Here is a 15,620-nt window from a genome sequence, read left to right as displayed (position 1 = left end):
GAGGAAAGGAAGGCCATGGCCAGGAAGGGGATAGAGGCTGTTGTTGGCCAAGAGGAGGCACTGCATGGCCCGGGGCTGGACTGTGCACACGTGCTGGGCAGGACAGCTGAGCAACCGCCACTCGTTACCAGTGCATGTGCACGAGTGAGACTAGGAGCGTGTACCCATGATGCTGTACATGTGAGCTCCCCATTGTGGAGAAGGCAGCAGACCCCTCATCAGGGAAGACACTGGGACACTCCTGGGCTCACTGGCTCTGTGTGGCCCCTGGGCAGCAGCATGACAACAGGCACAAAGATGCGTCACCCCTCCATAGCCGTGAAACTTTATTGGAATTCAACACACACACCAACCTTTCTGTTTATGGGCTCGTGCACTCAGGTCAGTGTGCTGGCTTGGAGCCCCGTGCCCCTGGTCCCTGCCACACAAGGATCCTGCCATGGGAGGGGGACACACTGCTCCCTCCAGAAACAGATTAAGCAACCAGCACATACACTTTATGCCCTGTCTTCAAGGTCAGTAAGACCCCATGGCTCCTCCACCCTTGGCCAGGCCAGTGACACCTTATGACTGAATGAGCAGGGCCCACTCCCCACAAGGACCAAGGCCAGCTCATGTCCTGACATGGTCCCCCTTCACAGAGGAGACCCAGGCATCAAGTGGAACCTAGTGTTCTCAGCTCCCTTCCTTTTGGACCCAGGAGGTGACCCTGATTTTCTGGCTCCAGAAAGAGGACAAGCAGAATTTCCAAGAGAAGGGGAGCAACGGGGGAGGCACTGAAGCCCAGCTCCAGGCCAGGGAGGCCCCCTCTGCTGCCCCTTCCAGAGAGCCTGGGTCTGAGGGCGAGGGGCTCAGGGCAGGGCCTCCAGCATGGAGGCAGGGCTCTGAGTGTCGGAGTCTTCCCAGCCTGGTCGAGGAGGACATGGGTGCTCTCCAGGGCCCAGGGCCTCCTGGGTCGGAGTGCCTGGCTTCAGCCTGTGCCCGAAGCAGCAGCTCATCTCTCTGGCAACAGCAGGAAGAAGGCGGCCTTCAGGAAGCGACCGAAGCTGCAGAGTGCAGCCACGAGCCAATGGGAGCGGAAGCCAGGCTCCGTGCTGACCACACACTTGAGGACATCGGTCTGGGAGGCAAGAGGACATGGTTAGAGAACAGAGCACCTTGCATGAGACGTCAGCCGACTACCACAAGGGGGTGCCTGAGGGTGTCAGGGAAGGTCTGTGGTCTGCTCTGGACCATGGGAGGGGAAGGGAGCTCGAGGTGGGCAGAGGGTGGCAGATGGACACTGCCCCACTGGGGCCTCCACCACCATCTCCAGGCCAGGAGCTAGCTCCCAACACGGCCACCTGCCTACTGCCCATGGAGCCACAAACACCCCGTGTCTTTCTGCCTCGGCACGGTGAAGCCTGGGGTACCAGGAACCGACCGATCCAGCTGCACTCTCTCTCAGAACAGGAGTGGGAACCAAGATTTCCAGAAGCCCAATGAATAGCCATTCCTCAATCCTTTCTATTCCTGCTGAGAAATAAAATCTTTTCTCTATAGTCTGGACTTTGACTGTGGTGTCAAGCAACGTCCTTGCCTCCACGGAGAGGAGAGGATGTGGGGGGACAGAGGCCCCAGGGTCTCTCTGCTAACGAACAGCCACAGCCACGGGTCATCCTGAAGGCAATCCCATCCCCACCAATGCCAGCTTCAGAGGACACTGCAGCCCCAGCCACCGCCCAACCTCAGCCTTTGGCCCCAACCTCAGCAGATTGCTGAGCTCTGTCATCCCAGCCAGCGAGCCCCACACACCCTGGTCCACCACCCATTACAGAGGAGAGAACTGACATCTCTGCGGGCGGGCCTGGTCGGGGCCAGGCGGGCAGCTGGGGGCACAGAGTCCATGGTGGGTAAGACCCATGCACCCACCCCCATGGGCTGGGCTGGTCTCCCCCAGCATCAGAGTGTAGCTGGGAGGGGGTGCGGTGAGGATGCTCTGGGCAGGGTCAGGACTTCCCCTCTCATGGGCTAAGGGGCCCATGGCCCTGGGCATGGAGGAAGCAGAGGACAGGTCGGCGCTGGAGCTGGGCAGCAGGAGTCGCCCTGGCCCTCCCACCTCCCCTAACCCCTTGCCGCCCCCACCCCCCACCAGGTAACGCAGGTCCCCCCTCACCCATCCGCCACGCCTTCGAAGCCAGGGTGCCAGGGTCTTGCGCACAAATTCTCCAAGGCAGTCGACAAGTGCGTGGACCATGGCGGGCTGGGCCTGCCGCACACAGTCGATGGCCAGCCCTGCCGCCACTGAGTACAGGGACACCACCTTGCCCCATGTGATGCCTGCGAGGAGAGAGACAGATGCCGGTGAGCAGAAGGCCACACAAACCCAGGCTCCAGTCCACCCCTCAGGGTCACACAAAGGGCCTAAGACTTGGGCCCCCCTCCCCTGGCCCTCCCCGCACCCGGCACCAGCCTAGGGTCAGTCCTGCCGCCCTCACCTGCGCACCTGTGCCAGGGCCCAGGCCAGCCTAGCCCAGCCCCCAGTCCCCTGGAGGAGGTGAGCAGGCAGCAAGGCCGTCCAGGAAACAGGAAACTGAGGCTAAGGGTGGGGGTGACCGACTGACAACAGAGGGAGCAGTCCTGAGGAGCACCTGCCCCTGGCCTGTGTGTTCGGAGGGGCCAGGTGAAGGCAGCAGGACAGTCTGCATAGAGAAGCTGAGGCCCATGAGCGCACGGCCTGCCCCAGACCTACAGCCACTGGGAAGCAGAACCCTGGTGGAGCCCGCCCGGCAGGAAGAGGCGAAGGCCAGTGTGGGGAGGCCACCTGCCGATGCTGGGGCACGAGCCTCCTTCGTGTGCAAGGAGAGCTCACAAGTCCACGAGAACAAAGAGAAACATTTCTGAAGAAATATGAGCACAGAAGAAACAGCTGCTTCACAGAAGGAAAACTATAAATGCATCAAACCTCTGAAAAATGTCTACCCTCACAAATAACCCAACAAAAGTCCGAGAAAAGCAGGAAGAGATGGAAGTCTATCAAATGAAAGCTTCACGTCACCGCAGGCTGCGCCATGTCGTCTGCTGAGACAAACAGGCCAAGGCACCTGCAGGGTCCATGAAAGGCCACCCATGCACACGGTCCTGGCAGGACAGGAGCCCGAGGAGGTGGCAGTGTGGGCAGAGGGCGCCCCTGCCCCTCCATGCACCCTCCCACACATCCAGAGCCTCTACAGCTCCCATAAACCCGGCTCCCCCACGCTCACGGGGGCCTTCTTCATACCGGCCAAAAGATGGAAGCGACAAACACCCAACGGCGAAAAGAAAAGCAAAGGGCTCCAAACTAGGGACTAGGACTGAGCCCCGGAAAGGGATGGAGCCCTGATACTGCCACGGCTGGGGGGGGGGGGGGCGTGTCGGAAACACAGCGCTCAGTGGGAGCAGCAGTCTCAAAAGGCCCCCGTGCTGTGTGAGTCCATGGACATGAACCGTCCAGAAAGGGAGAGGGGGTGCAGAGTGAGTGCCGAGAGGGCTCCAGGTGTCCTTCCGGGGATGTGAAATGGGGCAGATGGACAGCAGTGTTCCCACACATCACAATGCCTCATGGTCAGGTAAGCTCTATCACTGTGACAAGAAAAATTTTAAAACCCATAAATTGGATCCCATCCCTCTCCTGCCTAAACCCTCCTGTGACTGTTACTTTCCATCTCTCTCTCTTTATTTTAAAAGAATTTATTTATTTATTTGACAAAGAGAGAGGTCACAAGTAGGCAGAGGCAGGCAGAAAGAGAGGAGGAAGCAGGCTCCTCACTGAGCAGAGAGCCCGACTCGGGACTCAATCCCAGGACCCTGAGATCATGACCTGAGCCAAAGGCAGAGGCTTAACCCACTGAGCCACACAGGCGCCCCACTTTCCATCTCTTTCAAAATAAATCCAAGTTACAGAGCACAGCCTGGCTGACTCCCAGTCAGGGGAGCATGACTCCCGATCTCAGGGGTGTGAGTTTGAGTCCCACACTGGGTGTAGAGCTTACTTTAAAAAAATCCAAGTCTGAGATCTCAGCTGTACCCCTGACCCCAAGGGCACCTTCCCTCCACTGAGGTCCTACGTCCACTCTCCCCACCTCCACAGGCTGGGCTATCAGGGCCCCAAGTCACAGTGACCGTGTCTTGCCTCATGCTTCCCCAGCCAAATGCTACCCGGAGAGGGGCCTCACAGTCCCACGAGAGGACAGCCAGCTCCACATGGCCTTGACCCTTGAAGGTCTGGAAGGGGCTGCACACGTGGTCTCCTCGGGGTCTTCTGTGCTTAATTTCTCATGGAGAGATGATCTCAGTGCCATAAACCGGTAAGCAGTTCCCCTAAGTTCCAGTGGCACCCGTGCGGCCGCGCCCACCCACCTGCCATTGGGCCCCTTCCCGGGCCCGACAGCCACGCCTCCGTTCCCTGGGCCTGTGGATTCCCCACTCCCGGTGTTTGCTAGGAAAGGGCTCCGGCCAGCGCTCCACAGTGACTCGGGCTCCCCACACCAGACATGAGGTCCGCAGGGTCCATCCAAGCAGTCGCGGGTGTCCGCATGGGGCGCACGTGTCCGCTAGCCGATGGCTACGGGCTGCCTGTGCCATGGCTCCTCTGAGGGACACATTCATGGCGTCTGGGCAGCATGTTTATGCATGAGCGTCCGCCCCTCATGGCGACACCCGGGGGTGGGCAGCCCTGCGAAGCAGCCACACCACCTGGGTGCCACTGGTCACACCCTGCCCAAGCCTGCGCTCATAGCACCAATCCTGCCACTGGGGGTCCGCGGCACTGGCTCACAGTGGTTCTGCGGCGCGTCTCCCCCACGGCAGAGGGCAGGCTTCTCGTGGGCTCCAGGCCAGCCGCATGTCCGCTCTTCTGATCCTTTGCTCATTTTTAGTATTGGTTTCTAAGACTTGTTTATCTTTTGCATTTTCTGACCTTTCTGTGGTAAAATATTTTGTTCTTGTAATAAGGAAAAAAAAAAAAAAAAAAAAAACACCACTCCTGCCAACTTCTCATCAAGGAGGGAAAGATCCGTGTTTCCCCTGAAGGGAGCTGAGCCGGGTGGCCGCTGCCAGAAGCCACGCTGGTGGCCGCTGCCTCCGCCAGGAGCACACAGACGCCTCCACAGATCCCCGCCCGCAGTCCTCAAGCTGCCCCATCACCCACCAGAGCCCGGAGGGCCTGTCCTGAGGAAGAGGGGGCACAAGGGGTAGCGTGAGGGTCAGTGTGTGGTCTGGGAGGGACCTCAGGAAGACAGGGACCAAGGCCAGCGAGCACCTTGTGGCTGGGCTGACTCTGGAGAAAGCAGGGTGGACGAGGAGGAGCGAAAGGGAGGCTGGCCAAGCAGCAGGTGGGAGGGTGGGAGGGGCAGCCACAGCTGGTGAGGGGCTGGTCTGAGAGCCAGGTCACAACAGAGGGCTGGATCTGGGACCCCACGCTCCAGAGAGCCCTGCTCCTCCTCCGTTTTCAGGCGGTTCTGGGTTCAGAGATATTAAGAAACCAGCTGCAGGTCACACAGCCCGTGAGGGAGCAGCTGCCCCAGAGCCCCAGAGGGGCAGGCACAGGAGTGCAGGCTGTTGGAGGAGAAGGGTGGCACCCACATGGGGCAGGCCTGCGGACACTGATGCTTGAACGTGAAGGGAAATATTCTGCCCCATCTCAAAGGAAAATCACATGACTTTCACTGACCTCCACAAGTGGATTGAGCTGTGGTGGCCTGTGTCCATTATCCCCACCCCTCCCCCGCCCCAAGGCCTTCCTCCCAGAGCCTAGAGCCTTTCAGAAGCTCTCGGGCCTGAGCCCGCACTGAGCAAGGCCAGGCTGGTGGGGAGGGTGCTCAGTGTTGGGCCTCGGTCCTGTCCCCTGCGTGCATACCTGCCACCACCGCGGGCCTCGCCCGGCCTCCCGGCTCCGTCCCAACCACCAGCAGCCCAGAGCGGAAGCCTTCCTTTTAAAGCCAGACCTCGGCTCATAAACCAGCCGCCCAACAGCCTCGAGACAGACACGGCCACCCACACACCAGCGTCAGGCCCAGAACACAGGAGCCCAGGGAGGGCTAAAGGTGGCCACCAGCCTCAAATGCCCGCTGGGCCCCCCACCGCTGCCTCCTCCTTGAGGCGCCGTCCCGGGTCATCCTCACAGGGTCCCTAGGACCCAGGTCAGGACTGTTAGGACACTCTGAAGGAAACTGGCCCTCCGACCAGCCCACCCAGGCACCCCTAGGAAGACCCCAGTCCTCCGCACCCCAGCTAATACCGGCCAGAGCCACATGAGAGGCCTGAGGCCAGCTGCCCCGCAGACACCCCCATCCTCAGAACCCAGGGAAGCACCACACAGCACTGTTCAGGTCAAGCTTCTGTGCAGGTTTGTACAGCAGTATGGTGGCCCTGGGACCTGTGGGGGCTACTTGCTGCACCCTCCCAGTGCCCAAGGCCCTGCGCCAGCCCACAGACCCGGGCCTACAGCAGCATGGGGGCCCAGGCCTACCTCCAGAGAAGATCTGGGACGCCACAGCCAGGAAGGCGTCAGTCACCACGGTCTCAGATTGCAGGGAGATGTTCAGTTGACGGGCCACGTTGCGGTAGACGCTAGGCCGGATCAGCTCCAGCTCGTCCCCTGGGCAGTCACACAGGGGGGTCAGAGGTGGTCGGGCCTGCCTGACCCCATCCCCACGGGCACACAAGCCTGGCACCAGCCCGCTGCTCATTGGCCCATGGCCACAACTGGCACTGAACAGGCCTGACTGCCCCTATCAGCCTGTCAAATTCCCACGTCCACTTGACCCCACCATGGCCCCTGGGGATAAGAAAACCAAGGAGGTACTGTGGGCACCCCCAGACCTGCCTCTGCGGCCTGCCCCTTCTGACAAGCCAACCACCCCCTCACCCCCACCCAGGGCCAAGCCGGCCGGGCCGGTGGGGCGGGAATCCCGAGGAGGAGCAAGGGCCGTGCCTGATGGGTGACTCATGGCCCACAGCGAGCTGCCCGGGCGGCAGGCGGACTGGGCAGGCAGCCAGAGCCCCACATGGGTAGAGGCTTATGCCAGCGACCCCACACAGGTGGGGCCCCTGGCTGCTGCCTCTGGGGGGCGTCCTCACTCAGCCCCACCCCCCAGCATGGGTCTGTGAACCCAGAAGCTAAGCCTTCGCCCGCCCAGGGCCACTAGCACCACCCAGGTTCAAACCTGGGCTCTCGGTGCCAAGTGGGTGTGTCAGGGTGGGCGGCCACACTCGGCAGAGGAAATGCCCTCTCAGCGGCCCCGCCTGCTGCCCGCGCTCACTGCAGCGCCCCTGGCAGCGAGGTGCCGGGAATTCCACGCAGCCCGCGGACTGGGTGTCCCCCAGCCCGGGCACTTATGCAGCCAAAGCAAACAGGGAAAGGCTGTGGACAGGACAGCGTGCACCGATAAGGGCGTCTGCATCGTCCCTGGGGCCAGCTGCACTCCATCTAATTAACCGAGATCTGGCTGCAGAGCAGAAACCATTGAGACTGGGGGGCGGTGGGGACCGGGGTGGATGGCATGGAAATTCCCAGGGCAGGCCTGGCTGTTCCCACATGCAGATCTTGCGGCCCAAGAGACCGACCATGGGGACGCGACCCCGGCTTCTTCCTGTGTGCTGCTGCCCCAGGAGCTGGGTGTCTGGGCTGGCGTGGGGTTGGGAGGGCTAGGAGCATGCTGTGGGGGCAGGGAGACAGCGCCAGGCATGAAAGGGCTCATGCCGAGCAGTCTAAGAGCTGAGTGCAGCAGGAAGGCAAGAACTCTGGGGATCCGAGGCCTCCCCCTCCTTAGCTATCTGCGAGGGCCCAGTCCCAGGGACTGGGCAGAGCCTGACATGGGGGAAGAACCCTGCTCCTGAGAGGGCTGGTGCTGGGCACCTGGCCAGCCCCTGCTCCCCAAGACTGGGCCCGGAGCATTGGGGCTCTCAGAGTGGGACATGGGGGACTGAGGCTACAGAAACCAGCCTGGTCAGAACGGCAGAGCCCGAAGCAGAGACTCTGGGCCCAGGCAGAGGCAACACCAGCTCCCGGGCACACAAGGAGACAGAGACCAGGAGGCTGGGAAGAGCGGCAGAACAGGCCAGGACAGAGGCAAGACTTCCTTCTGGCTACCCTAGGAGTCAGGGGGACGTTCTTGGGAGACCACAGAACCATCTTCTCCAGGGCCCTCTAGAATGTTTCCCCAGTGCCATCCCCATAGCCCCGCTGAAAAAACAGCAAATGGAGGCTGACCTCATGGGAGTCCAGGTCCTCTGGATCCCTGCCTGATTCCCCAAACCCCACTGGTTCTCCACACCTAGGAACCACTCCCCTCCCCTGGGGCCCAAGTGGGCTACCACGTCTCCTGGCAATCTTCTACACTGCCCATGGAGTCTGCCCATTCCCCTGCCCCACACTGGGGCAGCTGGGTCTGCACAGCCCTGCTCTCAGGGGCCACACAAAACTGGGACCGGCAGACACTGGTGTCAGCCTAAGAGGCAGGGTGTCTGTCCCCTTTCTCTGAGGACCCCCTCCAACCCCAGATCCTGGGCCAGCCTTTCCCCACACTCTGCATGAAGAGCCACCCCATCAGGGCTCCATCTTTGCTCCCCACTCCCAACAACCAGTTCCAGAGTGAGCAACCTCAGCCTTGGTGGTGACTGGCCCCAGCCCTCTGGCGTCTAGACCCTGGAGAAGATGGAAACAGTCACTGTGCTGTGTGGGACCCCACTTCAACCAAGTACTCCCAGGTGTCTAAGCATGACCAGATGGCCAAGTGGGATTTTGGCTGCCCAGATCCTTGGTGGCTTTGACCCTTCTGGGGCACCAAATTTCCAGAGGGAGCCCTGCCAGGCATCCACATCAAGAGGAAAGAGCTGCGGGATTTCAGGCAAGAGCTACAAAGAACTACTTTCCAAAATAAACACTGGGACACGTGGTCCCACAAAGGATTTTTGTGCCCAGCTCAGTACAAGGGTCACTCTGGAAGTTTAACCACCGAAACAGTGTTCTTCCTGGAGCTTTCTAGTCTTTATGGCCAGAAGGTCTGAAATCTGGGCTGAATAGGCATATGAAGGAGCTAGCTCTGTGGCGGGTGGGCAGGGCAGCCTGAGGCATAAAGAGGTGAGTGTGGGTAGGTCTGCCTTGCGCAAGGCTGTCCCCAACACCCCCCGCCAGCTCCCTCTCTGTCCGTAAAGGAAACTGAGGCCCAGCAGCAGAGGCACCTCCGGGGCATAGGCCACCAGGGCCCGCACTCACCCAGGCGCAGCAGCACCGCGCACACCTCGGCCAGGCGGCCTCCGGGGGCGGGAGCGGCGCGCTCGGGCGCGCTCCAGGCGAGGCCAGCGCGCAGCAGCCGCGCGTGCACGAACTCCCGGCCCAGGGCCTTGGCCTGGGCCACCAGCTCCTTGTCGGTGGGCGAGCGGTCAAAGGCGTCCATGATCTCTGCGGCGAAGACCGAGGAACGCCGCAGCACCTCCATGGCGGGGACACGGGCTAGGGGCGCGGCACCTGCGGAGGGACAAGCTCAGCGCCCCGGCCTGGCTGGCGGCCAGGAGCCAGCCCCGGGAGGAGGTCGCCCCGCGGGGGTGGCGTGGGGGGGGTGGCGGGGGGCCCGGGGAAGGGGCGCGCGGGGAGGAAAGGCTGCCGCCGACTGCGAGGGGCCGTTCGTTTCGGAGCCCCAAATCTTGAAAACATGGTGTCACATTATTTCGGATTCCAAGTTAAATCCCAAAGATCCCCACGGCTGCCGGGATAAGAAGGACCGCGGGGACAGGGCAAGACGCCGTGGGGACGCCGTGCCCGCGCTCGAAGACGAGTGCGCGGGCGGCGGAGGCGCCGGCGGGTGACAGGCGACGGCCACGACCCGGCCCGGCCGCGCGCTCCGAGGACACCCGGCCTCGCGCCTCGCCGTCCTCGCCGTTTGTCTCGGGCGTCGCCGTTCCCACGGCGAGGTCGCCCGGCTCACCTCTCCCGCGGCATATCGCGGGCGCGGGGCCGGGGAGGGGCTCTGGCCTCAGGACCTGCTGGCCGTGGTCTCCGCCGACCTCGATCCTTCCATCCAGAGCCGCGAGGACGCGCGCCCGCCACTCGCCCGGGCCCGGCTGGTGCGCGAGTGCGCGGGGCTCTGCGCTCCTGGGGGTGCGGCGGCGGCGAGGGGCGCGCGGAGCGCACAGCGCGGCTCTCTGCCGGCAAGAGGCGAGGCTTGGGGCTTCGCCTTCTAAGGAAAAGGCAGCCCCCGGGGCGGAGCCGCGGCCCAGAGCTTCCCCGCCGCCTCCCCGCTTAAGGACGACCGAGCGAGTTCCCGGCGAGTCTTGGAGAGGGACACCGGGCGGGAGCTGTCTCGGCAAGGCCAGGGGGAATGGGTGACTGGAGCCTAGCTCTGGCGTCGGCTGCCTGGGTTCACACCCGGCTCCATTTTCTTACTGTTTCCTAGAGGTTCTTTATTTATTCTGGATATGTGCCCTCGGTGTGGCGCATGGTTCTGTACTGTCGATGGATATCCGAAAATGTACGGGGTTGAAGATACTGCAGAAATCTTCTGTCACTCGTGGCTTGCTGTTGCTTGTAATGAGCCGGAGTGATTCTCAGTGACGTCCAATTTATTTGTTGTTTCCCTTAGGATTAGTGCTTTTTCATTAGTATATTCGCCTATGTTTTCTTTTAGAAGCTTAAATGTTCTACCATCTGTGATGGGTCACTCGTCCTCTGGGTAGTGCTGTAGGGGCCAGAGCCCTTTTTAAAAAATATTTTTATTTGAATATCCTGTTGACCCAGCATCATTTTAAGGAAAAGGCCATCATTTCCCCCTTGAATTGGAAAAGAGCTTCCATCATAAATCAAGTAACTGTTATGTGAGGACCTGTACTTGACTCTCTTCCATCCCTGTGGTTAATTCCTCTATCCTTAAGCTGGGACACACAGTTTAAACAACAAGATGAACCAACCTGCTCTAATTCACGAACATAATAGCATTTTACCCAATAGCTGTAGGATATAGGTTCTTTCCAGGTGCACATAGAATATTAATCAAAATAGGGGCAACTGCGCGGCCACCTGGGTGGCTCAGTCACTCAAGAGTTTGAGTCAGGTCAATGATCTCAGGGTCCTGGGATGGAGGCCACATATAGCTCTGGTCTCAGCAAGAAGCCTGCTTCTCCCTCTCCCTCTGCAGCAACCCCTGCTTGTGCTCTCTTTCTCACACACTCTCTCAAATAGTTAAATAAAATCTAAAAAATAAATAAATAAATAAATATATATATATATATGTATATATACATATACATATATATATATATATGTGTATATATACACACACACACACACACCCCTGGGGACACCTGGCTGACTCGGCGAGTTAAGCGACTGTGTTTGGCTCAGATCATGATCCCAGTACCCTCCTTGTGCTCTCTCACTATCTCTATCAAATAAATAAATAATCTTAACAAAAAAATAGGGCCAGCTAGCTGGCTCCACTGGTGGGGCATTTGACACTTGATCTCAGGGTTGCAAGTTTGACCCATGGGGCTTTTATTTAACTTAAAAATAAACTTTTAAAAAAAGATTTTATTTTATTTATTTGAAACAGAGAAAAAAACAGCGAGAGAGGAAACACAAGCAGGGGAAGTGGGAGAGGGAGAAGGAGGCTTCCCACTCAGCAGGAGCCAGATGTAGGGCTCCATTCCAGGACCCTGGGATCATGACCCAAGCCAAAGGCAGATGCTTAACAACTGAGCCACCCAGAAGCCCCTAAAAATAAAATCTTAAAAAAATGTATTATTCAAGGGGTGCCTGGGTGGCTCAGTGGGTTAAACTGCTGCCTTCAGCTCGGGTCATGATCTCAGGGTCCTGGGATCGACTCCCACATCGGGCTCTCTGCTCGGCAGGGAGCCTGCTTCCCTCTCTCTCTCTCTGCCTGCCTCTCCATCTACTTGTGATTTCTCTCTGTCAAATAAATAAATAAAATCTTAAAAAAAATGTATTATTCAAGATAGACAATATCTTGGGCCATAAAATCTCAACTAATTTCAAAGGACTGAAATCATACAAGTTTGTCCTCTTTGAATTAAATTATAACTCAACGTCAAGAAAACTATTAGAAAGCCTCCAAGTGCTTGGAATTTAAACATCACACTTCTAAATAACTAAAGTTCCAATAGTAAATCATAGGAGAAATTGTGAAATATTTTGAAGCAATAGTGAAAATATGATGTATCAAACACGATAGGATGCAGGTAAAGCTGTGCTGTGAGGAAAATTTATAGCTTTAGAAGAAAGGTTGATAATTAATGTTCTAATTTCCAATTCAAGAACTAGAAAAAGAACAAATTAACCCCAAAGGTGAAAAGAAATAACAAACACAAGAGCAAAAATTAATGAAGGACAGCAAAAATTAGAGAAAATCAACAAAGCCAAAAGTTGGTTCTTTGAAGAGATTGATAGAATTCATAAATTCCTGGAAATGTCGAGTAAGAAAAAGAAAACAAATTCCAATATCAGGAATGAAAAAAAGGACATCAAGAGATACTATAAACATTAAAAGGGTAAAAAGGGCACTGGGCTAGCTCAGTTGGTGCAGCATGAGACTCTTGATCTTGGGGTTTGAGCACCACAATGGATGTAGAGATTACATTTTTTTTTTAAAGATTTTATTTATTTGACAGAGAGAGAGTAGGCAGAGAGCGAGGAGTAAGCAGCCTCCCGGCCGAGCAGAAAGCCCAAGGTGAGGCTCAATCCCAGGACCCTGGGATCATGACCCAAGCTGAAGGCAGAGGCTTTAACCCACTGAGCCACCCAGGCACCCCTGGGTGTAGAAATTACTTAAAAATAAAATTTAAAGAGGTGCCTGGGTGGCTCAGTTGGTTAAGTGTGTGACTCTTAATCTCAGCTCAGATCTTGCTCTCAGAGTTTTGAGTTCAAACTCTACAGTGGGCTCCATGCCGGGGATGGAGGGTACTTGAAAATTAATTAATTAATTAATTAATTAATTAAAAAATTTTAGAAGAATAATGAGAGGATAGTATGAACAACCCTATGACAATAAATTTGAAATTTAAATGAAACACAATTTACCAAAGCTGACATTGGAAGAAGTGGAAAATCTAGGTAGTCCTATACCAATTAAATAAAACTAATCCATAATTTAAAAATCTCCCCACAAAGACAATTTGAAATTCAGATGTTTTCAGGGGCCCCTGGTTGCCTCAGTCAGTAGAGCATGCAAATTTCAATCTGAGGGTTGTGAGTTCAAGAACCCATTGTGGGCATGGAGCCTAGTTAAAAATGATATAATAACAATAACAATAATAATAATAATAATTTGATTAATTCAGATGGTTCCATTGGGGAATTCTTCTAAACAGTTAAAGAAATATCACCAACCAGGGCACCTGGGTAGTTCAGTGAGTTAAGCCTCTGTCTTCAGCTCAGATCATGATTTCAGTGTCCCGGGATCAAGCCTTGCATTGGGCTCTCTGCTCAGTGGGGAACCTGCTTCCCTCTCTCTCTCTCTGCCTGTCTCTCTGCCTACTTGTGATCTCTTTCTGTCAAATAAATAAATAAAATCTTTAAAAAGAAAGAAAGAAAGAAAGAAAGAAAGAAAGAAAGAAAGAAATATCGCCAACCTTACATAAACCTGTCCAGAGACTGAAAAGCAAGCAAATATTTACCACTTCATTTTGTGAAGCTAACAAAGCACTGATGGCCAGCCCTATCAGGAACCCAACTAGAATCTAGGAAAGCTGTCGAGCTTCTGTCTGCCTCAGCTTCTCCATCCACAGAGTACAGAGAATAGCAATGCCTACCTTCTATGTTTGTTGAGAGGACTGAATCCATGTAAAGACTTGTTTGTCATGTAGGAAGTGCTCAGTAATTGTTAGCAGTTTCTGCAGAAAACCTACAGAGCTCAAAAATGTGAGTGTGCATTTTAATATATTCTTCAGTGCTGGAGCTGGAGCACCAGGACAGAGTTTGCCTCTGGTATTTCTTTCTTTTATTTTTTTAAGATTTTATTTATTTACTTATTTATTTATGAGAGAGCATGAGTTGGGGGAGGAGCAGAGGGAGAGGGACAAGCAGACTCTGGGCTGAGCCTGCTCTGGGTTTCACCTGCAGGACTTGATCATGACCCTGAGATCATGACCCAAGCCAAAATCAAGACACAGATGCTTAAGGGACTGAGCCCCCTAGGCGCCTCTGCATCTGGCGTTCCTGCAGAGCACTTAGGTGGGGATGCCCTGTATTCTATATATGGGAATATGGAAGCTCAGAACGGAAAGGGAGTTGCCCAAGGCCTCATTGCAGAACCCGGTTTCATCAGATTGTGACTTTGAAGTCTGACCCTGGGGTCCCTGGAATGTACACCTGGCAGGGGGAAAACCTTTGTCTGCAGACAGGGGACAGGGGTGCTCCCTCCTGCTACCTTCCCACCATGTGGCCTCAGGCAACATCCTGCCCCACTCGAAGTTTCCTATACAAAATGAGATCCCATTCTCTGTTTCCTGTCTCCTGGGGAGCATGGATGGGTGCAGAAAACCTTCACAGACTCTCACGTGGAGGTGACAAATCACTGGACAAAACTGATAGAATGTCTGTGTTTAGCACAGTCACTTCAGTCTGGGAGATGCCAGGCCTGGATCCAGCCATGCCTGAAACCAGTAGACTTCTCCCAGGACATTTTAGATTAGATCAAATTCAGGTCTCAGAATGTTCAAAACAGGATACTGATAGCAGTGAGGAACTGGAAATGACCCAAGTGTTTATTAAGAGAGGAGGTTAAACCAATCCTGACCAGCTCGAGCACAAACCCTTATCCAGACCTTAAAAAGGCTGGGTCATGCTGGAATTCATTGAGGTCTTCTTGTCCCTTGAGGCCTGGAGGAAGTTGGCCAGATCCACACAGTCCTGGCCCCCAGATCCCCAAGAGGGCTTCAACTTTTCCAGTGCCCCTTGGCCGAGATTTCTTGCCTCTGCAGAACTCTTGCACTGTACTCTCCTCTTGGATCTGCCCCCTCCATCTGTCCTGGTGTTGACCAAGTGTGGAGTCTGGTCCCTGCTTGGTGCATCCCTTCTATGTGCCAGAATTGGCTTGAGCATGGGGAGATTTGTTGATTCGTGTGACTAAAATGTCCAGGGAGAGTGGGGCGCCTGGGTGGCTCAGTTGGTTGAGCATCTGACTCTTGTTTAAGGCTCAGGTCTTGATCTCAGGGTCCTGAGAAGGAGCACTGCCTCTGGCTCAGCACCCAGCACAGCATCCACTTGAGATTCTCTGTCTCTTTCTTCCCCTCTGCCCCTCCCCCTGTAAAAAAATAAATACAATAGAGTGTCCGGGAAGTATGGGGCATGGCTGGATCCAGGTGTCTCTCCTCCATCTGTGGGTCTGTCTGTGCTCCTTTGTGATGGCTTCACTCTTGGGTGGGCTGTCCCTGAGTGATTGCAGGTCACAATGCACACAGCCATCCTGCCCCACCTCACCAATTCAGCCTTTCCTGATGGGGAAAAATCAAAAACAAAAACATCTTTTCAGAACTCCGCTGGGGATGCCCTGGGGCCAGCAACTTTGGTTGTGCGCTGCTCCCTGAACCAACTGTGACTGGAGATGGTGGAGGTGCCCAGCCCTCGGGTCTGGCCTCGGGTCTGGATGGGG

General features: G+C 56.0%; 1 protein-coding gene across 2 annotated transcripts; it reads right to left on the bottom strand.

Moving 5' to 3' along the window:
• Positions 1 to 301: 301 nt before the first annotated feature.
• Positions 302 to 10,207, bottom strand: BOK (BCL2 family apoptosis regulator BOK). 2 transcript variants are annotated; one of them, XM_032355483.1, is made up of 6 exons: positions 9,945 to 10,207; positions 9,236 to 9,487; positions 6,488 to 6,616; positions 4,378 to 4,631; positions 2,156 to 2,319; positions 302 to 1,120 (listed from the first exon to the last, which is right to left on the bottom strand). In XM_032355483.1, exons 2-6 carry the CDS (start codon positions 9,456 to 9,458, stop codon positions 1,030 to 1,032), a joined length of 861 nt encoding a protein of 286 aa, XP_032211374.1. In that variant the 5' UTR covers positions 9,459 to 9,487; positions 9,945 to 10,207; the 3' UTR covers positions 302 to 1,029. The 2 variants fall into 2 exon arrangements, with proteins under 2 accessions (XP_032211374.1, XP_032211376.1); XM_032355485.1 differs by lacking the exon at positions 4,378 to 4,631 and having other exon boundaries at positions 9,945 to 10,196.
• Positions 10,208 to 15,620: the final 5,413 nt, after the last annotated feature.

Source organism: Mustela erminea, chromosome 8 (assembly GCF_009829155.1).
Source record: "Mustela erminea isolate mMusErm1 chromosome 8, mMusErm1.Pri, whole genome shotgun sequence".
Lineage (NCBI taxonomy): Eukaryota > Metazoa > Chordata > Mammalia > Carnivora > Mustelidae > Mustela > Mustela erminea.
Note: the sequence above shows the minus strand (reverse complement) of the source record. Positions and strands in the feature narration are given on the sequence as shown.